Genomic DNA, 27,142 nt, shown 5'->3' with positions numbered 1-27,142 from the left:
TTCAAATGTAGGAAGCAATTACCATCTGCTATACTCATCAGTTCCCTCCTTTATGACTTAATTATATGTTTAATGCTATCAGATCAAGGAAAGGGCACAATAGATGAATGAGTGAAAGAAATAGAAAAGATTCAGCAACAAGACAAAAGGCAGATGAAAAGTAACCCAAGAACAGAATTGATTTCATTTGTTGGGAGAGGAGTTAATTTAAATAGTATATTCTATCATCTCCTGTGCTGTGCTGAGATAATATAAATCATGTGTTTGTGAATTTGCTTCATACAATTTTAACAAAAGCATTCAAGTTTCTGAAAACCCAGGGTCTGCAGGTTTTGATTTATTTATGAAATGAGTAACATTTACAAAGAAAGAGCAGTGACAGACACCAAAGCATTTAAGCCATTATTAACAGCACTTTGCTGTACAAGTACGAGATGACAGAGGGGACGCTGATGACGAGCTCTGCTTGGGCCCCTCCTGTCCGGGTCCTGTGCCTGGAGGATCAGCTGCTGTGGCCATGGGGGTGTAGGGACCTGGCCACCACAGCCACCTCCATTGCAGCCACAGCCATCACAGCCATGGCCACCACAGCCATCTCCATCACAGCCACAGCCACGGCCACTACAGCCACAGCCAGAGCCACCACAGTCACCTCCCTCACAGTCACAGCCACCACAGCCACCTCCATCGCAGCCACAGCCATCACAGCCACCTCCCTCACAGTCACACACACTGCCACAGCCACCACAGATACGGCCACGACAGCCACAGCCACCACAGCCACCTCCATCACAGCCACAGCCACCACAGCCACCTCCATCACAGTCACTGCCACCACAGTGACAGCCATGGCCACCACAGCCACCTCCATTGCAGCCACAGCCACCACAGCCACCTCCATCGTAGCCACAGCCATCACAGCCACGGCCACCACAGCCACCTCCCTCACAGCCACAGCCACCACAGCCACCTCCATGACAGCCACAGCCACCACAGCCACCTCCATCGCAGCCACAGCCATCACAGCCATGGCCACCACAGCCATCTCCATCACAGCCACAGCCACGGCCACCACAGCCACAGCCACGGCCACCACAGCCACAGCCACAGCCACCACAGCCACCTCCATCACAGCCACAGCCACCACAGCCACCTCCATTGCAACCACAGCCATCACAGCCATGGCCACCACAGCCACCTCCCTCACAGTCACAGCCACCACAGCCACCTCCATCGCAGCCACAGCCATCACAGCCACGGCCACCACAGCCATCTCCATCACAGCCACAGCCACGGCCACCACACTCACCTCCCTCACAGTCACGGCCACCACAGCCACCTCCATCACAGCCACAGCCACCACAGCCACCTCCATCACAGTCACTGTCACCACAGCCACAGCCACCACAGCCACCTCCCTCACAGTCACACACACTGCCACAGCCACAGCCATGGCCACCACAGCCACTTCTATCACAGTCACAGCCATCACAGCCACAGCCACCACAGCCACAGCCACGACAGCCACAGCCACAGCCACCACAGTCACCTCCCTCACAGTCACAGCCACCACAGCCACCTCCATCGCAGCCACAGCCATCACAGCCATGGCCACCACAGCCACCTCCATCACAGCCACAGCCACCACAGCCACCTCCATCACAGTCACTGTCACCACAGTCACATCCATGGCCACCACAGCCACCTCCATCACAGTCACAGCCACCACAGCCACCTCCCTCACAGTCACTGTCACCACAGTCACAGCCACAGCCACCACAGCCACTTCCATCACAGTCACAGCCATCACAGCCACAGCCACAGCCACCACAGCCACCACGGCCACAGCCACAGCCATCACAGCCACGGCCACCACAGCCACCTCCATCAGAGCCACGGCCACCACAGCCACAGCCACCACAGCCAGGCCACCACAGCCACAGCCACCACAGCCATGGCCACCACAGCCACAGCCATCACAGCCTCCATCACTGGAGCTGCTATCAGCTGCTGATAACCTGCACCCTGCATCCTGCACCCTGCACCCTGAATCCTGCACCCTGCATCCTGCATCCTGCACCCTGCACCCTGCACCTCTGCATCCTGCACTCTGTATCCTGCACCCTCCACCCTGTATCCTGCACCCTGAATCCTGCACCCTGCACCCTTCTGAACACACATGTCCATGGAGAAAAGTAATCATGAAATAATGCAATTTGCTTAAGTATCACATGGTGGGGTTAGAGCACAAAAAAGTATGTGATCTCCTGAGAGACCTTTGGGTGCCTTTAACTCCTCCCTGTTTTCAGCAGTGTGCACACACTGGGAACGGTGGGGCTGGAGGAAATACAGCAGGATGCCTTCCCAGAGATCCAGCCACAGCTGGAATTAGAACCCAGCCAGGCAGGGACAGCTGAGTGACATCCCCACTGTCTGGAACTGCACATGAAGAGTTAAACATGATGGGCACCGAGTGCTCCTCTAAAAGAATAAAACAAAACAAGTTTAACACTTCTCACCGAGAGTCTGAATCCTGGTTACACTCAGATAGCAGCAACCCAGTGTATCCTGGAGCTCAGACAGGGCAGCAGGTACATCTACATGGGATTTTCTCACCCACATGCACAAACCACAACTTCTTCTAATGGCTGATGGCACTAGAGAAGGCCCCAGGCAGCCCCTGGACCCCTTCCTAAATTAAAACAAATATCTGCTTTGAGTCCTCCAGCAGCCCCAAAGGCTCTGAGGAGCAGTCGAGGCAGCTCAGTGCCTGAGCTGGGTGAGCTCTGGGTGTGGGCACTCAGCAGGGCACAGGGCACACAGAGTAGGAAGGCAGGAGAAAGCAAATGGGTGGATGAAATTCCAGTAGGGATGATTTGGCTCTGGAGCTCAGTCAGAACATGCAGAGCCAGAGGTAGGAGGTGAGATGAAGTGATGGGATCTCAATTTGGGACCACGTGGCTGCTTTACACACCTGCATTCCTACATAAAACAGAGGGAGAGCAACTTTTTATGCTGGCAGAGAGTGACAGGCAAAAGGGGAATGGTTTTAAACTAAAAGAGCAGAGATTTAGATTAGGTATTAGGAGGAAATTGCTGGCTGGGAGGGTGGGCAGGCCCTGGCACAGGTTGGGCAGAGAAGCTGTGGCTGCCCCATCCCTGGAAATGTCCCAGGCCAGGCTGGACAGGGCTTGGAGCAACCTGGGCTATTGGAAGGTGTCCCTGCCCATGGCAAGGGGTGGAATGAGATGAGCTTTAAAGTTCTTCCAGTCCAAACCACTCTGATTCCTGAAGCACAGCAGGGAATTGCTGAGGGGTTTCCCCCCATTAAGGGTGTGCATCATCCTGTGGCAGCAGTGGAGCTGCTGGAGGGCTGGATCTGCCTCCCTTCATGGGCACACTGACACTGGTGCCTGTGCAGCCTCACTGACTGGGCGTGTGTGCAGAGATGGGCTGGGAAGCTTCAGAGAAAGAAAGTGGTTTTATACTAATTCCCTTAATTTATTCATATCAAATGTCAGTGCAGTGTCATATAAAAGTCTTTAATGATTTTAAAACAAATGGTCCCCGAGGCAGGAAAATAGTTATAGTGCCATTTCTAAAATTAATTTAATTCCTGCAGAACAGAAATAAAAAAGTGCCTGCTCTGTTGCATATGCATCACAAATAGCACTGGCAAATACATGGAGAAGCTTTTCAGCTGAACTCCCCCAGAGTTTCCCAGCCTTGCTCCCAATCCCCAGTGCTGGGAGCCTCATGTGGGGCAGCGTGAGGGCAGCCCTGCCCCCTCCTCATCACCCCCACCCCAGAGAGCCCCCACAGTAATTACAACCTGCTACTTTCTTTACACAACAGCAGAACCTATTTTTGTTACATCTCGGTGACTCATAATGGTCTGTCCTCCCTGCCATATGTGCCCAGGAAAGCACTGCACTGATATTCCAGGCCTGGAATCCTTCCTCCCCAGCTCCTGGGTTGGTCATACTCAGTCCCCCTTTGCTGCCCAGGCTGTTGTACCTGCTCACCATATGGCACGTTGGTCTCACAGTGGGATGAGCTGGCAGCAGCTCCCATGGACAGACAGTGCCACCCCTGTGCCACCAGCTCCCTCTGTCCCTCTGGCAGGGACACGCTGCCCCCACACTAAACAATCACAGAACCCCAGACTGCTTTGTGTTGGAAGAGACCTTAAAGTCCATCCAGTCTCACCCCTTGGCATGGACAGGGACACCTTCCAATAGCCCAGGTGGCTCCAAGCCCCATCCACCCTGGCCTTGGACACTCCCAGGAATCCAGGGGCAGCCACAGCTTCTCTGCCCAACCTATGCCAGGGCCTGCCCACCCTCACAGGGAAGAATTTCTCCCTAATATCTTACCTAAATCTCCCCTCCTTCAGTTTAAAGCCATTCCCCACTGCCCTATCACAAGAGGCCCTGCTGAAGGTTTGTCCCCATCTTTCTTCTCTGTCTCCACCAGTGCCTGTGCTGGTGCCAAAAGGTAGTGCTGGGGGAGCACAAAGGTGGGAGATTTCCCAAGAACTGCTGGTAGGAATAATTAAAATAAAACCCCAGACCCACAGAACACTGTTCGGTGACTCAGTTCACACACTCCCCCATTGCTCCCACACACCTGCTGATACTTGGGCAGAAATAAAGCACTTAGGGATTTTCATGTGTTGTACTTAGGGCTCTGCATTTTCTCTCTCCTTCTGCTCACCCAAGGCCACCCCCAGCATGACAGGGGGTTTGGGAACCTACCAGAGATGGCTCCAGCTGCCATGGCCAACCTGAAGCCCTTTCAGGGAGAGAACTCAGGGCACCACAGATGTATTTTGATGATAATTATTTAACATTCCTTATGGTACTAAAGTATCCAGTGGGCACAGGTTTCTTTAAACAACTTGGCCAACAAAGAGAGGTCGTTTAATTACTGGTTCAGGATCCAGAGCAGAGCTGGAATTTATTGGGAATTATGCTCATGCTTTTGATGGAATTCTGCAGGGTAATTTTGTGTCCATTTTTCAGCCCTTCTCCCACCTGCACAGTGGAAGCAGTTCAGAGATTCCCGAGGTTTTTGTGGTCTGGAGCTGAACTGTTGGTTGGTGGGGCTATTCCCCAGGAGCCTTGTCCTGGTTCTCCTGGAAAGCCGAGGAGATCACGGACAGTGCCAGGGCACTCCACCAACACATGGACCAACTGTGGCCACAGCCTTTGGTGACTCCTCCAGGAGTGTGGGGGGGCTAAAAGTCACAAATCCAGAGGGAGGGCAAAAGAAGGAAATGCTCTTAAATCCCTCTGTTTGATTCCAGCTCTACCCAATCCGTGGCCATACAGGCAGTCTCTGCCACGGAGCTAATAGTGAGTTAAACAAAAACATTTCCAAAGGCACAAAAAGCTCTCAGTGCCTAAACCCGTTCACTCTAATTAACGCAGCAGTAAACAAATCTGTTAAACTGTATCTAAAATCTCAGCTGTCAGCAATTCCCTGCCCTGCTTCCATCCTGCCAGGAAGCAAGGGGAACGCTGTGTCTCTGAGGCAGTGCCTGTGCTGAGCTGAGGTGCCAGGCTCTGATGAGGAACACTCCCCAGAGCACCCACAGGGCCATGGGTGACGTTTCAGATGAAGGTTTCACTCACTAATTTCACTGGTGTCTTTTCTCCAGGTGGAAACCAGAGGGAATGACCCCCTCCCCACATCCCACCCAGCTGCGTGTTCAGACTGGACCTCCTCTCCTTCTGGTTTCCAAACCAAGCCAAAGGCACAGGCACTCCAGAACATCTCCCTTCCCAGGCAGCTGGAATGCTTCAAATCACTTTCAGGTCTTTGGGAAACCTGTCCATGTAGGATGGGGCTTGCCAAGGACCCTGTGGCTGAGAGCCACAAACTCTCCTGGCTCTGAATCCCAACATCACTCCCACAAGGAAGCAGCTGCAGGGATGTGGAACAGCATTAGTCTCTGTTTGCACAGACACCTCCCTGGGGCCATTTGCTCACAGAGCAGTTCCCTCTCCCCTCTGCACCTCATCCATTCCAGGGAGCAGGTCTGGGGGCAGTGGGAGCAGGACCCCCAGCTCCACTGAGACTGAAGGCTCAGCACCCATGGGTGATGTAGCAGCCAAGGGCATCACCCTGCAGTGGGGAACATGGCTCTGCTCCCCACCATGCATGGAACACCTCTCACTGTGCCCCAGGCTGCTCAGGGATGCCTGTGCCCCCCAGACCCTGAGATCCTCCCCAAACTCCTCCGTGTGCTGCAAGGAAAGCCAGGCTGGTGCATCCTGTCACTGTGGGAGGAGCTGTGTGCCGCCCAGTCCTTGGTCCTTGTCCAAGGCTCTGGAGGCTCTGCCTCAGGAGAGTAAACCAGCTTGAAATCCACCCTATTTACAAAAGCCATCAGTGGTGAATGAAGAAGGGGGGTCACACTGCTTTTGGTGTTAAAGGATGCTGATACTGGCCTGACTCATTGATCCCAAAGTTCAGCATTCTGAAGCTGTGAAGAGCAGGTTTGTCCATTTGTCCAGCCCCAGGCACTGTTTGTCCAGCATTGGTTTTATCTTCCAGGCTTTTCTTTTGTGGCTCCTGGACCACACAAAGGAGATCTCAGGGTTGTGTCAAGAGAAGGAACAAACCAAGCCATGTGCCATGGGCTGGAGGAAGCGGCTGCAAACACATCAGCATCAGCATCACCAGATGCTGCAGAGCTGAGCTGGGTGTCCTTACACCCATCACAGCCTTTCACCATCCCTGACCTGGGGAGACCAAGCCCCTGAGGGTTGCCAACCCCAGAGCTGTCCCTGGGGTCACATTCCTGGCCACAGCAATGCTGTGAGGGAAATGATGCTCTTCAAGGCCATGAGAAGGAGGATGAGGATGTGGAAACTGAAGTGGAATACAGGTGAGGGAGGCCAAGGTTGAGGTCTGCAGGAGGTCCTGGCCCTGGAGTCCAGGGAGCTGGGCCCTGCTCCAAACATCCCAGTGCTCTGCTGACAACCTGACAAATTTAAACTGTTTTGATGTAATAATGTAATTAGGTAAAAGGGTTCAGCAACCAATTGCATTTCACTAATTTCCACCATCTGCTTCAACACTTGTTCTATGTGTGCCAGACTTCAGTGTCTTTGCTCTAATAGTAATTAATGAAACTGTTAATAAGCTGCATATATCATATTAGGCTGCAATAATTTATCAAAGATAATGTTATGAGACAAATTCTATATAACAATTATAGAAAATGGCTTGCATTACTAAATGCTGCTCACTGCTCACTAGTTTCTTTACTCTTCCCTTCTTAATGAATTCCCTAATTAATTTAATGCATACTTTATGCATAATTTGAAATTTAAAAACATGGCTGGGTCAGGTTCTAACCATCCTCTTTTGCATGCTGTCTGCTTCTACAAGACACATATTAGCCAAACATGACCTCTATGCAAATCAGGGTGCCTGCTGCTATTCCCACTGCCGGTCCCGGTGCCGGCACTCCGGCGTGCTCCCTCTGTGCCACAGCGCAGGGAATGCTGGCAGAGTCACCAGAGCCACCATCACTCAGGTGACACCCCAGCCCAGACATGAGCAGCTATTCTAATCTTTGATTACATAACCAGCCCCGTTTGGGGGAGAGCTGCTCTCAGTCCAGGAGTGCAGCTCTGTGCAAACAGCCATTGAACCCCAGAGCCTGGCTGCTCTCACCCACCCTGGCATAATGAGGTCACCTTAAAACCCAGAAACCTTGCAAAATAGAAATACAAACTTTAGTTTCTTCATCTTCCGATTCTTAAGCATCCAGTAAATAATTGCCCAGTATTTCCCAGTTTTCTGCCCCTATAGCTTTGCAGGTTTCCTGTGAAACATGACCACAAACTTTTCTTCCAAAGCCAAAGTTTCCATTTTCATTCCCATCTGACTGGGTGGAGACTTCCAGAACACCACCAAATATCCCAATGGGACAGTGAACTTCCAGGGTACTCCAGGTTCAGCATTTTCTAGTGTTTTACTGGGTGAATTTCCAGAGTAAGAGAAATCAGATATCCCCTGAGCATGTTACAGTCAGTAACGTGCAGAGTGGGCTGGCAACAGACAGCCAGTGGAGGGGGAACTCCTCTGCCTGAGAGTTCCATGGGAGAAGAGCCTTGATTCAAGTTTTGGGGCTTATCTGTGATTTACCCACACAGGACACACCCGTGTTTGCACAGTGCACAGATCTACCCCTTGCACAGTGCACACATCTGGTCCTTCATCCCACCAGCAGTGTATTATCTGGGAAGTGATTAAAGTGGAGATGGGGAGCCCTGTGGAGGAACAGCCTCTTGGCCACAGGGAGGGCAGGCACTTGTTTCTGCAGCACAGATGCTGTCACACAAGTAATGGACTCTGCCCCCACAGCAGGGAAAGCAGAACACTGGGAAATTCCAGAGGTCCAGGTTCCTGGCACCTGCAGTGCTGCCTGGGAGGCAAATCTGTGCCCCACCATCTGCCATGCTGAGGATGGCTTCGTGCTGGCCAGGGGTTGGGATGCCTGAGACCTCCTGTGGTGCTGGCTGTAAACACAACCTCATCTCCAGCATCAAATGGGCAAAGAAAATCCTTCCCAGTGGCAACAAATACCTGGTAAGGAGAATTAATAAAATAATCTGTGATTGAGAGGTAATAAATCAAGCAGGCCATTAAGATACAGCAGATCCCATCTTGTGGCAAGAGGAAGAACAAGATGCCTTTTGTACTACCTGTTTTCACCAATTTCTGCTACTTTCAGCCCAAGGAGCCCTTGTATTCTGCATGGTGGGATCAGCCCTTTGTGGACCATGGCATTGCCTTTGACTCTGCACAGTTTCTTACTCTGGGAACAGGTTGCCCAGAGAAGCCCCATCCTTGGAAGAGTTCAGGACAGGTTGGACAGGGTTTGGAGCAGCCTGGCATAGTGGAAGGTTTCCCTGCCAATGGCAGGATGGTGGACTGGATGATCTTTGAAGTCTCTTCTAACACAAACCATTCCATGATTTTATGATTCTTATGCTCCAGAGAAGACAAACAATTTACCAAGTCAGCCAGGCTTTAAAAAGAGATAATTCCTTCACAAATTGTCTTTGGACAATATGTTATTTACATTGCTAAAATATTACATGGAGACCCAGAGTGAATTATTATATCATTGTCTCATCCTCTGGGACACTTCTGGCTGGAAAAAGTGTTAGTTTCCATCTTCAAGCAAGCTTGCTTCTGTGCTTTTCCATCTGACATGTCAGATTATTTTAATGATGGAGTACTTGATTAAATTAATTCCTCCCTACAAAAGCAGCTGTCTTGTGTCACAGAATCTGTTCAGCTATCTGGAGCATTTGTACTTGCCAGGGAGGAGAGCCAAGGCGCAGAGTGAGCAGAGGGAATGCCTGACCACACCGAAACAGCAATGACTTTGTCACAACGAGTAGGTGTGAAGCCGAAGCTCGGGGGGACAACTTGGGGCTCTCCCTGCCCCAGCAGGGCTGGACCTTGTGCCCAGAGATTAGGGAAGATGCTACTGGCCTTGCCCATGGGCAGAGAACACACTTCCAGTGGGTCCTGGGGAGCAAGGTCCCGAGGGCTCAGTGCCAGGTACTGCTGGGCCCCCCAGGCTGGCTCTGGGGTCACATGGAACGAACCCCACAGCGCAGCCCCTGAGAGGGTGGCAGGTCCCAGCACAGGGGACCCCAGCCAGGCCTCAGCACTTCTGCTGCCAGAGGGACAGTCAGCACTGGCAAGGGAAAAAAAGTGGAAAAGCCAGTGTGGTGAATGAACCACAGGTCCTTTGTGTCCTAAACTTTTATTTCTAAACCAAAGGAATTGTTCATTTGAGTTTAGTCCTGACTCTGAGCTTCCTTACTCTCAAGATGCTGCTCACTTTTTTCCCCTTCAGACACCTTTTGCAATCTTATCTTTCCCTCCCTCTCACTGAGAGTTTTCAAGCATCATACACACACACAAATCCTGCCGAAATCAGAACTGCCTGACACATCTGAAGGAGTCTGCTTGGCAAAGAAAGGCCTTGGAAAAACAACAGAATGGCCATTTCCTTTGTTTTCCATCACACAACATAACCATAGGCTGGACTGATATTACTGTTTTTTTAAAGTATCAATACTATGTAATTATTTCCACTTATTTCAATATTCATTTGTACTGCAATGGGTTGGAGCCTTTTATTTAACAAAATCTGCTGCTTCAGGATGTGGGATACAGTGCATTGCTATTAAATGTATTAACACCAGAGAGCTTTACAGGAGTTTAATAAAGGTGCAAAATCAGCTCAGGCATTTTCTTCTTTCACTTCAGTGTCCATAGTCTGAGTTTTCAGAACAGCTGCCCACACCTTACAACTGGTCCTGTGGCTCCTTCACCTGACTGTGTCAGCAGGTGCTTTGGCTGCCACCACAGCAGTGCAGGTGTCCCTTTGCTGCCACCACAGCAGTGCAGGTGTCCCTTTGCTGCCACCACAGCTGCACAAGGTGTCCCTTTGCTGCCACCACAGCTGTGCAGGTGTCCCTGCTGGCTGCCACCACAGCAGTGCAGGTGTTCCTTTGCTGCCACCACAGCTGCGCAAGGTGACCCTGCTGGCTGCCACCACAGCTGTGCAGGTGTCCCTTTGGCTGCCACCACAGCAGTGCAGGTGTCCCTGCTGGCTGCCACCACAGCAGTGCAAGGTGTCCCTTTGGCTGCCACCACAGCAGTGCAGGTGTCCCTGCTGGCTGCCACCACAGCTGTGCAGGTGTCCCTTTGGCTGCCACCACAGCAGTGCAGGTGTCCCTTTGGCTGCCACCACAGCTGTGCAGGTGTCCCTGCTGGCTGCCACCACAGCAGTGCAGGTGTCCCTTTGGCTGCCACCACAGCTGTGCAGGTGTCCCTTTGGCTGCCATCACAGCAGTGCAGGTGTCCCTGCTGGCTGCCACCACAGCAGCGCAAGGTGTCCCTTTGGCTGCCACCACAGCTGTGCAGGTGTCCCTTTGGCTGCCATCACAGCAGTGCAGGTGTCCCTTTGGCTGCCACCACAGCTATGCAGGTGTCCCCACTGTCAGACTGCACAGCCTTCACTAACTGGAGAGCTGCTGGACACAGACCTGGGTGCAGGGAATCGAGTCCCCAGATGGTCAGTGTGCTGATGGCCGCTGGTGACAGTGTCCCCACTGCAAGGCTCCTGGCAGTGCTGGGATGGCAGAGACCTCCTGAGCCATAGTTTTGCTCACTTAGTGCAATGCAGTGATGGGGGGCACTATGGCTGTCCCAGCATGTGGAGTTCACCACCCTTGATGCACCTGCACCCTGTATAAATGATCTCCCAAACATCCTGACCCCTACACGACCATGTCCACAGGAACAGCTTCTGCTGACAGTTCACCAGGTGTCACCTGTGCCCAACCTGTCACCCTGACACTAGGGAGACACTGGGGGCCCTGTACCTGGGTGTCAATGCACTTCCAAAGCTACACAGACTCGACAAGGCATAGTGGGGCTGCCTGGCCTGTTCTTAGGGCACCCCACACAGCCCACTTGAGCTCTCCAGGGCTGGAGTGCCTGGTCCCTGCAGGCAGCCCCAGCCCTCACCTGCCAGCACGGCCAGGAGAGCCAGCATGGCCAGGACAGCCAGCACGTATGGCCCAATCTGGACAGCTGGCCCAGCCCGGACAGCCAGCAGAGCCAGGACAGTCAGCACAGGGGGCACAGCCAGAACAGCAGGTACAGACAGCACTGCCAGCAAAGCCTGCCACGTTCCAGCCTGCAGTTCAGAGCGGGAGCAGGAGGGTGGTTCCTTTCTTGGCATTCTCCGGCTCAGCCCACCGGAGGCTGCCGCGCTTCGCCAACGTGGCTCCCGTGCCCTATATTTGAGCGGGATGTGGAACACACCCACGTCCTCAGCAGCGGCTCAACCCACCGACTGCCGCGCCCGCTGCCACGTGGAGCACGGACAGGCACAGACCCCCGAGCCACTGCCCCGCTCCCTCGGGATGTGCCCCCGAGCCACAGCCCCGCTCCCCGGGCAGGGACCCCCCGAGCCACAGCTCCGCTCCCCGGGCAGGGACCCCGGAGCCACAGCCCCGTTCCCCCGGGTTGTGCCCCCGAGCCACAGCCCCGCTCCCCCGGGCAGGGACCCCCTGAACCACATCACCAGTCCCCTGCGCAGGGAACTCCCGAGTCACAGCCCCGTCCCCGGGATATCCCCCCGAGCCACAACCCCGCAGCCAGGATGTCCCCCCGAGACACGGCCCCGCTCCCCGCTGTCCCCCGCGGTGCCCCGCCCGAGCCGGGGCCGGAGCCGGGGCCGGAGCCGGAGCCGGGGCCGAGCGGTCCCAGGGCTCGGGTTACAGCGCGGGCGGGTCCCTGCGCGGGGTGGGGCGGGGGCAGCCCCGTCCTGGCCCCATCCACATCCCCGTCTCCCGGCGGTGCCGCCTCCCGCTCCGCTGGCCCGGCGGCTCCCGCGCCCGCCCGGGGATGAGCGGGCTGCGGCGGCTGTTCCGCGGCAGCGGGCGGGCCCTGGCCTTCGTGTTCGCCGCCTCGGTCGCCTGGGTGCTGCTCGACATGGCCGCGCTCCGCCTCTCCCTCGGCGAGGCGGGTGGGCGGCTGCTGCGGGAGGCGGCGGGGCGCGGGCAGGGGCCGGGGCCGGGGCCGGGGCCGGGGCCGGGGCAGGGGCGGGCGCGGCCCCGGAGAGGCCCCGAGGTGCCGCCGGGCACCGTCCGGAGCGACCCCTCCGGGCCCCGCCGCCGGGAGCCGCCGCCGAGCCCCCCGCCCGCCGCCCCCGCGGGCAGGAGCGCCGGAGCGGCTCGGCCGGGAGCACCGGCAATGGCACCGGCACCGGCAGCGCCCGAGCCGCCGGCGGAGGCAGCGGGGCAGGCGGCAGCAGCCCCCGCCGGGCGCGGGGCCGGGGAACGGGGGGCAGCGCCGGCTCCCCGCCAGCCCCCCGGCCCCGGGCACAGCGAGCCCCCGCGGCCGGCCGGGGTCGGGGGCACCGGGATCGGGGCACTCGGACACGCCACCAACGGCAGTGAGCAGCGTCCCCCCGGCACGGCGGGACACACCGGCCCGGCAGCCCGGGCAGCGGGAGCCCAGCCTGAAGCAGAGGAAACAAACAGGGGACAGAAAGCAGCTGCCTCCAAAACTCGCTTCATCGTCATTAGCAAAGAGAGGATGAACCTCGCCAGCCCCGCAGCCCCGCGTCGTGGACCCCACTCTGCGGGGAACGTCACAGCGAGATACGAAAGGCACAAAGAACTTTCTAACAAGAACAGTGATGGTGCCCACCCTGCCACTGCCGGGACCACCACGCAGGGTGGCCGGAGCCAGGAGTTGAGTGCGACACCAGGAGCAGCTCCTGGGGCGGCTGGCACTGGGCAGAATGGGCAGGAGCACGCGGAAGCAACTCCGGGGGCGGCTGGTGCTGGGCAGGATGGGGAGGAGCACACAGGAGCAGCTCCCAGAGCGGCTGGTGCTGGACAGAATGGGCAGGAGCACACAGGTGCAGCTCCCAGAGCGGGTGACACCAGCCAGGGTGGGCAGGAGCACGCGGGAACATCTCTGAGGGTGGTTGGCACTGTCCAGGAGAGGCAGGAGCACACAGGAGCAGCTCCCAGAGCGGGTGACACCGGTCAGGGTGGGCAGGAGCACACGGGAGCATCTCCCAGAGCAGGTGACACCGGCCAGGGTGGGCAGGAGCACACAGGAGCAGCTCCCAGAGCGGGTGACACCGGCCAGGGTGGGCAGGAGCACACGGGAGCAGCTCCCAGAGTGGCTGACAGCAACCAGGATGGGCAGGACCATGCAGGAGCATCTCTCAAGGTGGTTGGCACTGGCCAGGACAGGCAGGAGCAGGTGGCTGGCAGCCCAGGAATGCACAAGGTCCTGTCTGTGGATGCGACACTTGCCCCGAGAGACCCCCGAGCTCCTGGCCAGTTTGGACACCCTGTTGCAGTCCCTGATGATAAACAAGAAGAAGCAAAAAGCAGATGGAAAGAAGGAAACTTTAATGTCTACCTCAGCGACATGATCCCTGTGGACCGAGCTATCGCAGACACCAGGCCTGCCGGGTAAGAACTGCTCCCCTTGCACAAACCCCTGTGCTGCGCCCTGGAAATGGGCTCAGTGGCTCTGGGGAGGACTGCTGGGGGCACCAAGCCCTCTGCTTCAGCCATGCTACCTGTCAGGCACCTTTTGCCTGTCAAGTCAGAGCACTTTGTTGTTAAATGTAAAACTGAGTAAAGTTTGAAGGCTGTAACCCGCTGAGCCCCGCTAGCCAAAGAGCCAGGGCACACAGGGCAGGAGGTGGGGCTCAGGCCTCTCTGTGCCTCAGAACACTGTACCTGGTGTGCCAGGTGCTGCTCGGAGCACAGCGGGTTTCAGTTTGTTTTGGCAGCAGGAGCCTGGAGATGCTCTCACACCTGCAAGCTGTCTCAGCCCTTCCCTTGAGGCAGAGGCACCCCAAGGGCCCCCCTTCCCAGGAGTCCTACTGTGGCTCCACAAGACCCCGCAGGAAATAAAGCCACATGCTGAGAGCTGGTGCAATTCAATGGCCATGCACTGGCAAGGCAGTCCAGGGGGCTCGGGTCTGTGGGTTGGGTATATGTGGGGAGGGACACAGAGTTCAAGTTTGGAAAACTGTGACACAGTTACAACTGTCCCCATGAAAAGTACAGTTGATTCTGCAGCTCTCAGGATTGCACTTCAAAAAAGTCACTTGCTCCCATAGTACCAAGAGAGAAGAGCAGTACAAGCCATGGGCAGCACCTCACTGATAGAAAGGCAAGGGGCAGGGAGGGCTCCATCCTGAGCTGCTGTGCCAGGTGGGCTCGGCAGTGTTGGGTTGATGCTTGGACTTGATGGTCTTAAAGGTCTTTTCCAGCCTAAGCCATTCTGTGGTTCTGGTACAGCTTGAGGGAGGGCCAGGGAAGGTGCCAGCTCAGGTGAGTGGCAGGTTCATCTCTTACACTCAACCTTTCCTGCTGCAAATGTCTCTCAGCCCCTGGGCACGTGAGAGACTTGCCTTGTTGCAGAGACCTTCCATGTCCTTCTTCCTATGCTCAAGGAGCACGAGCGTGGTGGGGTGGGAATTGTGCCGTGAGTGTCCCCTTTCTGTAGGACAGTGCAGACATTCCCACAGTCCCATTGGTGCTTGCTGAGGTGAGGAGACCCTGTGCAGGAAGAAATGGAGCAGGGAAAGGAGGGAGGCAGCTGGGCTGCTTCCTCATGCCACCTTTGCACAGTTCCAGAGCCGTGGTGGCACAAAGCCAGCAAAGCCTCGGAGCTGTGGAGCAACGAGCACCTACGGGCAGTGACACACCTGCACAGGAGGAGATGCTTTGCTGTCACAGGGAACACCTTGGCCAAACAGGGCCCATCCCTGTGGGCTTGTGCTGCTGCAGCAGGACAGAGCCATGGACAGCTGCCCTGGGTGCCCCAGTGCTGGCAGGAACCCCTGTGGGCTCTGCCCTCAGCCCATTGACACAGCACATACTGCGTTGTAAGGGCCAGCTCATGGCAGTGACTGTTGGCAGCTCTCAGGAGTCAAACACCATGCTGCTTTTTTCTGGTGTATTCCAGTCTCTCCCAGTTTAGACTCCAGTTCCTCTTGTGATTCTTGCTGGAGTGCTGGACTAGACCACTGAAATCTGGCCAACAGGAAACATGTCTTGTCCCAGCCTCAAGGTTGCCTCTCTGTGCACAATGCTTGCTCTTTTGGGGCTTTACTGGTGATGCTGGTGCTCACAGGGACCATGTACCTGCAGGAGGTGTGTGGGGAGAGGCCCTGAGGAGGAGTGTGATGGGCATGGGGCTGGTGGGGAACACTCCCTGCAGACCCCAGATCAGGAGTCGTGGGACAGAGAGAGGGAGAGAAGAGAAGGCTCCAGGGAGACCTTACAGCCCCTTCCAGTGCCTAAAGGGGCTCCAGAAGAGCTGGAGAGGGTCTGGAGGAACAGGACAAGGAGAAATGGTTTCCCACTGCCAGAGGGCAGAGTTAGATTAGAGAGGGGTTAAGGAGAAACTCTTCCCTGGGAGGGTGGGCAGGCCCTGGCAGAGGTTGCCCAGAGAAGCTGTGGCTGCCCCATCCCTGGGAGTGTCCAAGGCCAGGTTGGACAGGGCTTGGAGCAACCTGGGCTACTGGAAGGTGCCCCTGCCCATGGCAGGGGGTGGAACAAGATGGGCCTTAAGGTCCCTTCCAACTCAAACCAGTCTTGGATTCTGTGGTAGAGAGGAAAGGCAGCCTGACCTGGTTCTGCTCACCACCTGCCCCACAAGGGGCTTGTGGAAGCAGAAATTAATCCAAAATTAACTTTACGGTGTTTTCTACCCACTAACCCCCCTGAAATGGAAAGTTACATCTCAAGGATGGTGACAGAGAGTAAGTCTGGGGTAATTTTCACTTACCCAGAGCACTTCTGATTAGCTGTGAAGCCCTGAAATACCTCTGCATTTTGTTCAGAAGTCCCTGTCAGAAGTGAGTGAGCATATCCTGGCCTGTTGGGCTGCCCACGAGAGGGGCCCTGGGTCTGTGAGAGGGGTTTCCCCCTCACCTCTCTGTTCCCTCTCCCAACATTGCAGAGCTTTACCTCTGTATTTCATGTTTGGCTTTCCGAGCATCGCTGTGCCTTTTCCCAGAAAACACTAAACCTGGATGTTTTCAGGAGTGTGACTGGCTGTCTCCTCTGAGCCTGTGTTGCTGTTGCAGGTGCTCCGAGCAGCGTGTCCACAATGACCTCCCAACCACCACCATCATCATGTGCTTTGTGGATGAAGTGTGGTCCACCCTGCTCCGCTCCGTGCACAGTGTCCTCAGCCGGTCTCCTCCTCACCTGATTGAGGAAGTCATTTTGGTGGATGACTTCAGCACTAAGGGTAGGTGAAGCTTCTTTTGCCTTTATGAAACTAATATAACTTGAGGGCAAAATGCAATTTGTTCTCTGTAATTCAATTCTGAATAGGAGAGAGAAATCACATTTTCTCATCAGGCTGTACTGAAGTGCATCCCCAGCCTGCACTGGGGGCTGAGGGGAATCAGAGGCCAGGCACAGCTGTGAGGGATCAAGGCAGGGGCTGCTGGAGGCACCAGGCTCCAAGAGCACCAGGAGCTGGGTCCTGCCCAGCCCACCCCTGTATGGGGCGTCCCTGACTCAAGGGCTCATGCACTCAGGAGGACACTGTCACCCCTCTCTGTGCACCTCCCAGATGAGTCCCCTTGTTCCCTGTGCAGGGGTCACACTGTGCAGTTGCTCAGGGGAGAGGGAGCTGCACTGGGAGCACTGGTGAGCCGGGCTCTGCCCTGCACAGCACCTTTCATTGGCATTTCAGGTGACACCAAACCTCTGCATTGTGATGTTTCAGCTCTCTGCTGATTTCAGCCCTTAAAAATTTAGGAATGATGTCATTTTCCCACTACTGGTTCTTCAGGGAAAATGCTGTCTTGGATGGACTTCAGAGCTCATGCCACACACAGAAAAGCCATCAATGCAACAAGACACAACACAGAGGAAAAAGGCTCAGTTTGCTAATTTGTAGTAAAATCATTAAAACACATTCCCACTGTTTCCCCTCAAAAGCATATTTTAAAGTGTCCTCTTTACTTCTCCCCAAGGCTTCCCTTTGTATGTGCTTGTTAGCCACAGAACATCTGAAATGTGGGGTTTGCACCCAAAACCTGGGGAGTGCTCAGCATTGCTGGAACCCCGGGAGCAGCAGCAGTGGCCCACAGCAAACCTGTCACAAATGCTTCAGCCTTGGAGCCTTTCAAAGCTTTTAACTGGCTTTGGAAATGCAAACACGTCTGTTCTCCTGAAGGAAACCAGGGAGCACCAAGGAGGCCATGGGTGAGGGAGGTCAGGATCCAAATGGAGCACTTGGAGCAGCTGCAGCCCTGTGGCAGAGCCTCCGGATCCTCTGCCCCTGACCAGGACTGCCTGGCACTCCCACCCTCCTCACATGGTCTTTTCCCTGAGAGTTTGCTACCAGCTGCCTCCACAGCCATGGGAAACCATGACAAAAGCACCTGAACAATAGAGATGAGCCACAGCAAACCCTCATGCAGTTTAAACCCTGAGTCTTTTCTTTAGGTGTCGTGCTTAATATTAAGAAGTTTGTAGAGCACAAAAAAAGAAGATTTTAGGCAAAGAATCTACAACCAGGTTTTAATTGCAATTATAGTACAATGAACTAAAAAACCCTAATTTTGAAGTCTTTGAACAGCTGGGTTTGGATCTTGAACTAACCAAGTGAGGCCACAAAGCAGCACACCCATCACCGAGTACTGGGAGACACTGGAAATTCCCCCCAGAGGTTTTCAGACTCATCACTACAGCCTAAACCAGCTGGCACTGAAACAACTGGGAGTTTCCCTGGAGAGCAGGCTCAGACCATGACACCATGCACCACAAGCCCTGCAGCCATGGCCAGATGTTCACACCCCAGACCTGAGGACCTCGGTGTGTCTGGAGATGCTTCCAGGGAAAACCTGCCTGCTGCTTTTCCCCCTGGAAGTGGGTGGAAATGGGTAAGTCAGCCTTGCCCTCTCCTCCCCCTCTGCAGAGTACCTGAAGGAGCAGCTGGACACGTACATGGCGCGGTTCCCAAAAGTGAAGATCCTGCGCCTCAAGGAGAGGCACGGTCTGATACGGGCCAGGCTGGCAGGAGCAGAGATCGCCAGAGGTAGGAGAAGAGCCTTGTTCCAGCTGGTTGGGAGCCCCCAGAGGTGCCGGTGAGGGATCTCCAGCACTGGGTATTAGTCCCTCCCAAAGCACTAAAGGTGTCCTTTCATCGGGACAGACCCACTGCCTGCCCTGCTAAGCCCTGTCAACACCAAAATGGCCATTTCTGTCAGGAGCTGCCCTGCCAAGCAGTGAGAACGTGCTCTGGGCTGTGACTGGGATGCTCTGGGGATCCAGGGAGGGTGGTGGCACCATTGGCAGCACCCTGAGCCCGCAGGGTGCCAGGAGAGGCTGGTCAGCACGGGCTGGGGTTGAGGTGCCCCAGGCCTGACCCTGCCCCGGCCTCTGCCACAGGGACTGTCCTGACATTCCTGGACTCACACGTGGAGTGCAACGTGGGGTGGCTGGAGCCGCTGCTGGAGAGGGTCCGACTGCGCCGCACCAAGGTCGCCTGCCCCGTCATTGAGGTCATCAGCGACAAGGACATGAGGTGGGGCATCCCTGGGAGTCCCAGAATCCAAGCTGGAGGCTTGAGTGAAACCCCTTACTGGGACCACCAGTGTATTCATTACAGGAAGACACAACTCTGGCCCTCCTAACTGGCCTCCAGCAGCATTCCACAGGGGACATGGAGAGTTGCTGTACACCAGAAATTAACATTTGCTGTGAACAGGGCCCCTGTGATTATCACCCACACCTCTTCCCTTTTTCATGACTTTTAGTACTTGAGGAGGATTCCTGATGAAATTTGTTAAAATCCTGGTGTAATTACATACAGATAGTCATCTTTACTCATTAGGGGTGACATTTCAATCAGGAATGTGACTCAGAATTAGTCATCCTGATCTTTTCTCTGCTTAGTTACATGACCGTGGACAACTTCCAGCGTGGGATTTTCACTTGGCCAATGAATTTTGGATGGAGGCAGATTCCACAAGAGGTCATCGAGAAAAATAAAATCAAGGAGACTGATATAATAAGGTAAAAAAAGCCCATGCAAGAACTTTGCAAACTATCCTGTTCCTTTGGTAATAATTTAGCAACAAAGGCTCCTTTGAGGCCAAGTGTTTTCCCCTTGAGACCATGTGTTGTTCCTTTGCTTGCCAGGACAGCAGAGGCACAGATACAAGGTGGACAATCCCACCAGGCACAGGCAAAGCCCAGAAAGCCTTTCTCTCCACTCACAGCACTGCTGGCATGTCAGCAGTGCTGCCAGGGCTGGGAGAACATTCCACTGCCTTTTTCCTGCCCCATTGCAGGTTTCAGGCTGGGTAAAGCCACCCAAACACCATCTCTGGCACAGCTGCTGACACACACACTCTGTTCCCAGGTGCCCCGTCATGGCAGGTGGCCTGTTCTCCATCGATAAGAAGTATTTTTTTGAGCTGGGAATGTACGACCCTGGACTGGATGTTTGGGGAGGAGAAAATATGGAGATTTCATTCAAGGTAGGTCGCTGTCATCGTCTGCACCCCTTCCAGCCTGGTGGGAGATGGGGCTCAGGCAAAGGCTCCCCAGGGGCAGCTCCATGCCAGAGACCCCATCTTCCCTGCCACCTGACTTAGCTTTCTGCTTCTCTCCTGATTTGCACAAGCTCAGTGCCCAACATCTGCCCATATTTCTATCAGTGACCTCTGTTTCTCAGGTCTGGATGTGCGGAGGAGAGATTGAGATTGTTCCCTGCTCCAGAGTTGGGCACATTTTCAGGAATGACAATCCTTATTCCTTCCCAAAAGACCGTGTGAGAACGGTGGAGAGGAACCTGGCCCGTGTGGCAGAGGTCTGGCTGGACGAGTACAAGGAGCTCTTCTACGGCCACGCTTACCACTTGGTCTTGAAAAATGTGGATGTTGGAGACCTGACTCAACAAATCCAGCTGAGGAAGAAGCTCCAGTGCAAAAGTTTCCGGTGGTACCTGGAGAACGTCTACCCAGACCTGGAGGCTCCCCTGGTTAAAGCCAGTGGGCTGGTACGTACCCAAGGACACTGTCCTTCCTTCCCATGGGTTGTCAGGGGCTGGCTGGGCCCTTGGCACGCTGCCACTGCCCGGCTTCCCTGGCCTTTGGGAGCATTTTGGAATACTTGATAGAGCACAGAGGTCTGGATTCCACAATGTTTTTATAAAGAAATAGGTCACAGATACAAGGGATAATTTCCCAATGGAGAGCCAGTTCGCTGTTTGAACAGTGAGCTGCCCACAAGGCAGTGCTGGGGCAGGATGTGCCTCTGGGCAGGACGTGCCCTGGGGCAGGATGTGCTCCTGGATTGAGATGTGCCCTCGGGGCAGGTTGTGCCCCTGAGGCGGGTTATGCCCGGGCAGGATATGCCCCCAGATTGAGATGTGCCTACAGGAGGGGGGAATCTGCCCCACTGTGGAATTTGCCTGTGGTGTGGGATGTGCCTGCAGTGCAGGATGTGCAGTGGCAGGATGCCCCACGGTGGGATGTGCCCCAGGGCAGGATGTGCCCCAGGGCTGGATGTGCCCCAGGGTGGGATGTGCCCCAGGGTGGGATGTGCTTGTGGGTGGGATGTGCCCCAGGGCTGGATGTGCCTGTGTGTGGAATGTCCCCCACGGCTGGATGTGCCTGTGGTTGGGATGTGCCCTAGGACTGGATGTTCACGTGGGTGGGATGTGACCCTGGGCTGGATGTGCCCCAGGGCTGGATGTGCCTCAGGGCTGGATATGCTTGTGGATGGGATGAGCCCCAGGGCTGGATGTGCACCAGGGGCTCTCAGTCCCTCCATGGCGGGAGGTCGTGCACAGCACGGGGGTCTCGAGGATCCCCCCTCCCTCCCTCCCTGCTCGGCGCGGGAGGCGCGATGCGGTTCGGGGTCTGTACCGCAGCTCCGCCGCCAGCAGAGCGCAGCATCCGCCCGCGTTCCTGGCGCTGCGGGGCCGGCAGCGAGGCCGGGCAAGGAACCTGTACCTCGGGGCGAGCAGTGGGCACAAAACACCCTAAAGTCCATTTTGGATTCAATCCTGCTTCCACAAGCCTCTTGCTGGGCGGATGGTGAGCAGAACCGGGTCAGGCTCCCTTTCTCCACCACAGAATGCCAGAATGGTTTGAGTGGGAAGGGACCTTAAAGCTCATCCCGCTGTCCCAGGTTGGTTCAAGCCCGTCCAACCTGACCTGAACGCACTTCTCTGCCTCGTTTAGTTATAAGGACAGTTATTAATGAGAGTCCTGAGAATCCACCAGGTTAAGTGCAGTGTAACAGTCTCTCCTCTTCCTGGGGAATTTGTCTAAGTCTGTGTTTTGTTACTGTTTTCCAGCTTGTTAACGTGGCCTTGGCGGGATGCATCGCTGTGGAAGGCACCACTCTGGCTTTTGAGGAGTGTGATGTCAACAACACGGTAAGGACACTCTGCACAGGACTGTCACACCGTTTGTGGTGCATGGCATGGAGCTCCTGTACCCTCCCTGGGAGCTAACACAGCCATTCCCACCCTGGGAGCATGGCCAGATGATGCCTGGGAGCAGCCAGGGGCAGGAATTGCCCTTTGGCATAGCCTGTAGCCAAGCAACAACCCCAGAGCCAGCAAATTCAGCTGGAAAAGGGAAGTTTGATAAATCCATGAGCCTACACATGAAAATGGGGAGAAACTTTGATATATCAGCTTGTGCTTTGTGTGCTGCTGCTGCAAAACATCCAGCTGCACTCTGGGCTAGATGGGAAGCAGCCACCGTGACCAGCCTTTCCCTTCCAGAGCCCCTTCCAGTGTGTAAAGGAGCTCCAAGAGAGCTGGAGAGGGACTTCAGACAAGGGCCTGGAGGGACAGGACAAGGGGGAATGGCTTCCCACTTTCAGAGGGCAGTTAGATGGTATCTTGGGAAGAAGTTCCTCCCTATGAGGGTGGTAAGGACCTGGTACAGGTTGTCCAGAGAAGCTGTGGCTGCCCCTGGATGCTTGGAAGTGTCCAAGGCCAGGTTGGACTATTAGAAGATGTCCCTGCCCATGGCAGGGGGTGAAACAAGATGGGCTTTAGGATCCCTTCCAATCTCTTCTGGGATTCTTCCTAGGCAGTGTTTTTTAGGCAATTCCTGGTTAATTGCTCCCTGTTCTGGCACAGGCCAGCAGGTGTGGGTGCCTGTTTTATTGGGGTGTTTATCCCCTTGTGCCCCAGTGCTGGGAGCAGCCAGGGGAGGTGGCAGGGCACACAAGCAATCGGGGTTGGGGGTCTGGACAGCTCAGCAGGAGTCACTCCCAGAGCCGATGCTGGGGCTGTCCTGATCTTTTTAGCTTTGGATTTCACAGGAAAGCTCTTCCCGTGGCTGATGGTTTTCCTCAGCCCTGGTCCTGGGTGAGGACAGGGAGGGCAAGCAGATCCTCTCCCAGCTGCTGGCTGCCCCAGTGAGCCAGCTCTGTGGTGGAGCCTGGTGGAGTCACAGCTCTGCCCCGTCTCTCCCCACAGAACCAGAAGTTCAACTACACCTGGCTGAGGCTGATCCAGCACGGAGAGCTCTGCCTTGCCCCGTCAGGCGTCGTGGGAGCCGTGGGCCTGCGCCGCTGCCAGGGCAGGAGCCGCAGCCTGGCCTGGCTCCACAGGTCACTGGCCACCGTCCAGCCAGGGCTGGTGAGTGATGCGCCGGCTGGGCAGCCCCGGCTGTCCTGGCACAGGTTGGTGAGTGCTATGCTGGCTGGGCAGCTGTGGCTGTCCTGGCACAGGTTGGTGAGTGCTGCGCTGGCTGGGCAGCCCCAGCTGTCCTGGCACAGTTTGGTGAGTGCCATACCAGCTGGGCAGCCCCAGCTGTCCTGGCACAGGTTGGTGAGTGCCACGCTGGCTGGGCAGCCCCGGCTGTCCTGGCACAGGTTGGTGAGTGCCACGCTGGCTGGGCAGCCCCGGCTGTCCTGGCACAGGTTGGTGAGTGCCACGCTGGCTGGGCAGCCCCAGCTGTCCTGGCACAGTTTGGTGAGTGCTGCGCTGGCCGGGCAGCCCCAGCTGTCCTGGCACAGTTTGGTGAGTGCTGTACCAGCCGGGCAGCCCCAGCTGTCCTGGCACAGTTTGGTGAGTGCTGTGCTAGCCAGGCAGCCCCAGCTGTCCTGGCACAGGTTGGTGAGTGCTGCACTGGCTGGGCAGCCCTGGCTGTGCTGGCACAGTTTGGTGAGTGCCGTGCCGGCTGGGCAGCCCTGGCTGTGCTGGCACAGGTTGGTGAGTGCTGTGCTGGCCTGCAGTCCTGGCACAGGTTGGTGAGTGCCACATTGGCCAGGCAGCCCTGGCTGTCCTGGCACAGTTTGGTCAGTGCCATACCAGCCGGGCAGCCTCAGCTATCCTGGCACAGTTTGGTGAGTGCCATGCTGGCTGGGCAGCCCTGGCTGTCCTGGCACAGTTTGGTGAGTGCCATACCAGCTGGGCAGCCCCAGCTGTCCTGGCACAGGTTGGTGAGTGCCATGTCGGCTGGGCAGCCCTGGCTGTCCTGGCACAGTTTGGTGAGTGCTGCGCTGGCCTGCAGTCCTGGCTGTCCTGGCACAGGTTGGTGAGTGCCATGTTGGCCAGGCAGCCCCAGCTGTCCTGGCACAGGTTGGTGAGTGCCATGCCGGCTGGGCAGCCCTGGCTGTGCTGGCACAGGTTGGTGAGTGCCACGTTGGCCAGGCAGCCCCAGCTGTCCTGGCACGGGTTGCTGAGCTGGGGAACACACTGACAAGCAGTGACAGCCCTGCACGAGTGTAACCTGGACCTCTGGTCCCTGCTTTGCCAAAGCCACCTGTCCCTGGCACCTCTGCCATTTTTCTCATGCCCCTCTGCCTTGGGGCTGTGTCAGTCCAAGGGCAAGCGCCCCAACACTGTGTGCCAGGCTGGGGGGATGCTGGCACTGCCGAGTTGCTCCAGCCAGGCTCTGCTGCTGCCTCCACAGCAGTAACAAAATGTCCTGGTTTTACATGGAAACTGTCAATAGCACTTTCAGGGAGATGACTCGGTATTGATTGGCTCTCAGCTCACTGTGGTTTTAAAGAAAGCATTTGTGGAACAGAAAAGAATGGATACTTACATTAATTGCCTGACTGCACAAGGAGTCACGGCTGTATCTCCGTCAGTAGTTGTCCAAAAGGCTCTGAAATTACATAGTTTCTAGTTAAGAAATAGTCCTCATTTAAGAAAGAAAAACTGTAGCTGAGTTACACAATGTATTGACAAGTTCCTGTTCCTCTTTGGTTTTTTTCAGCCTAAATTATTCAGAGCCAGAATGTCACAGGCTCACCTTGGGTGTTTTGGGAAAAATACAAGAAAATTGTCATCCACTTACTGAAAATGGTGAAATTCTCATTTCACTATGTCAAAAATATGTGAAAATGTCCAGGGAGCTGTGTGGGCCACGGGCAGGTCTTGTCTCCCATTCCAGCCTGAGTTCATCCCAAGCTGTGGGTGAGATGGATTTGGTGGTCCCATTGTACTGGTGCCAGCAACACGAGTCAGAGAGGAGCTCAGTGGCTGCTCACTGAAGGAGTCTTGGTGCTTTACCCTCACCTGACATCAGTCAGTGTGTTGTTTAATGATGTGAAGTGCAATTACTGTCTGCACAAAGATGCAGCTTCTGCCAGACCCCACTCTACACCTCACATCAGGAGTGTTAACACCTCTTGGTGTTAATGAGCTGATCCTGAGAGTTGCTGCACTGCAAGGCAGTGACAGGGTCCCTTGCCTGTGGCAGCACTTCAGCATCACCTGTCTGGCCATGGGAGTCAGGTCTGTGAAGACCAAAAGGAAGGAGATCACTCAGACTCTTCATTCTTTCACAGTCTAATGTACTGGCATTTGAATTACCCAACATCCTTTTCAACACAGTAACTGTGCTCTGAATTCATCAGCCAACAAGCTCCACAGTACAAAAATCCATGTCCTGCTGTACATGCCCCATGTAGCAAATGCCATCCGAATTATTCCATTTGCGTGGCAATTGCCACACTGAGAGCAAGAGAGCCCATCTCCATTCCTAGTGAAGGAAAAGCCAGGAAGCACAGCAGGTGTGGTGTGATCCTGGCTCAGCAACAGGTGCAGGAGTGGATCCCACCCCAAACTCCCTGTAAGTCAGCAAAGAGATCTCACGTATTAGGGACATGCCAACAAGGGGCACACCATAAGGAATAGGTTGGACTTGATGATCTCAGAGGTCTTGCCCAACCAAACTGATTGTGTGATTCTGTGAATCAAGCTTTCTCAGTGGGAAAATTGAGCTGCTGCTGCAGCAGCACTAAAGCCTGAGCCCCCCTAAGCCCTCCCTCTCTCCCCTGCAGACCGACCACATCATCTCTGAGCACCAGCACCTCCCACAGCCGTCTTGCTTGGAAGTGGATCCCTCGTACAAAGCCCTGAGGGTGAAGGCCTGTGACTCCATAAACCCTTATCAGAAGTGGCAGTTTGGCAGTTACCACGCAGACTGAGGGGAGCCCAGTTGCACCAGGACTGCCATGGCTTCAGCTGTGAGCTCAGCGAGGACATCAGCGTGGCTGTGACAGTGACTTCTGAACGGGAAGTGGGTTTCCAAGTGGCAGTTGAAATCCATGATCTAATACCAGCATACTGAGGGATCAGAACACCAAGAGCAGCACATCTGGTTTCACAGTGCCTGAGCAGATTTGCCTGGTTTTTCTTCATCATGGAACACTTTGGCAGAAACTCATTTTCTGTATTATTAAATGGAAATATTTTTTGTAGTCCCCATCCTGCTGTAAGCAAACATCCCTCAGTTCCCCCTGACAGCAGCATAAGCTGCAGAAATACTTCCAGGCCCCTATAAGTCCATAAGCAGCAAATTGGGCTGCTTATTCCTCCACAGAAAACAGAAGTTTATTGACCAACACATCAAAAAATCCATGGCCGTGCCCGTGCTGGGTCTGGCCACAGGATCCCATCCTGTGGGAGCTGCTGTCTGACAGATGAGGATCAGAGTTCTGTGAGGAATTGACTGTGTATTGATAAAGCCAATTTTATTAGTGGGAGGCCAGTCCAGCTTGACTGGGGTACCCAAGGGCTGTGGAAGAGGTTTGGAGCAGGCCCTGCCCATCCCCTGGGGACAGCAAGGACACGCATGCCTGGCTCTGCTAGGCGAGAAGAGGAGCTGCTTGCAGGGGAATCCAAAGGTTTGTCCTGCTTCTTGCCAGTGGCACACACCAGAGGCCAGCCAGGTTGCTCCTCATGCCAGGGCAGCCAGGCTGTCCCACCCTGGGGCTGCCAGGACCCCAGCTCTGTCCCTGGGCCCCTGGGGGTTTCTGGGGGCTCCCCAGGAGCACTGCCAGTTCCCTCAGCCCATGCTGCATGGCACAGCCAGGATCCACCCACCAAACTGCCTCTGAACTGACTGTCACAGGCAGGTTCTGTCCTTACTGTTAAACTCTGTCTCCAAAAGCCATCACCAGTCATTGATGGGATGGATTTGATGGGAGAATAAATTCTGTGTGCCAGGGCAGTGAGATCCAGGGTATGTAACTCCGGTGAATCCCAGGCAGGGTTTGTCCCCCTGTTCCCATTGGGAATTTGTGCTGTGAGAGGC

The 27,142-nt window shown here is 55.3% G+C and overlaps 2 protein-coding genes across 2 annotated transcripts; one reads left to right on the top strand and one right to left on the bottom strand.

Annotated features, from left to right (window-relative positions):
- Positions 1–502: 502 nt before the first annotated feature.
- On the bottom strand, positions 503–11,791 carry LOC139675222 (uncharacterized). Its single transcript, XM_071562572.1, has 2 exons — positions 11,575–11,791; positions 503–2,007 (listed from the first exon to the last, which is right to left on the bottom strand). The coding sequence occupies exons 1-2, from the start codon at positions 11,789–11,791 to the stop codon at positions 503–505; spliced, it is 1,722 nt and encodes a 573-aa protein (XP_071418673.1).
- A 1,140-nt stretch (positions 11,792–12,931) lies between these two features.
- Positions 12,932–27,049, top strand: GALNT5 (polypeptide N-acetylgalactosaminyltransferase 5). The gene is made up of 10 exons (XM_071562196.1): positions 12,932–14,048; positions 16,685–16,851; positions 18,535–18,654; positions 19,008–19,143; positions 19,515–19,634; positions 19,984–20,101; positions 20,299–20,622; positions 21,928–22,008; positions 23,068–23,229; positions 25,887–27,049. Exons 1-10 carry the CDS (start codon positions 13,153–13,155, stop codon positions 26,031–26,033), a joined length of 2,271 nt encoding a protein of 756 aa, XP_071418297.1. The 5' UTR covers positions 12,932–13,152; the 3' UTR covers positions 26,034–27,049.
- The last annotated feature ends 93 nt before the right edge of the window (positions 27,050–27,142 follow it).

Source organism: Pithys albifrons, chromosome 8, assembly GCF_047495875.1.
Source record: "Pithys albifrons albifrons isolate INPA30051 chromosome 8, PitAlb_v1, whole genome shotgun sequence".
NCBI classification, from domain to species: domain Eukaryota; kingdom Metazoa; phylum Chordata; class Aves; order Passeriformes; family Thamnophilidae; genus Pithys; species Pithys albifrons.
The sequence above is the reverse complement of the archived record's forward strand: the minus strand, read 5'-3'. Positions and strand labels throughout refer to the sequence as shown.

Bases quoted from the DNA above. Each gene is read 5' to 3' on its own strand.
- LOC139675222 (XM_071562572.1), bottom strand. From the start codon at position 11,791: ATGCCAAGAAAGGAACCACCCTCCTGCTCCCGCTCTGAACTGCAGGCT. The intron at 2,008-11,574 runs GTGAGGGCTGGG...GGTTATCAGCAG, and splicing joins TCTCCTGGCCGTGCTGGCAG to CTGATAGCAGCTCCAGTGAT.
- GALNT5 (XM_071562196.1), top strand. From the start codon at position 13,153: ATGAACCTCGCCAGCCCCGCAGCCCCGCGTCGTGGACCCCACTCTGCG. The intron at 14,049-16,684 runs GTAAGAACTGCT...TTGCTGTTGCAG, and splicing joins GCAGACACCAGGCCTGCCGG to GTGCTCCGAGCAGCGTGTCC. The intron at 20,623-21,927 runs GTACGTACCCAA...ACTGTTTTCCAG, and splicing joins TGGTTAAAGCCAGTGGGCTG to CTTGTTAACGTGGCCTTGGC.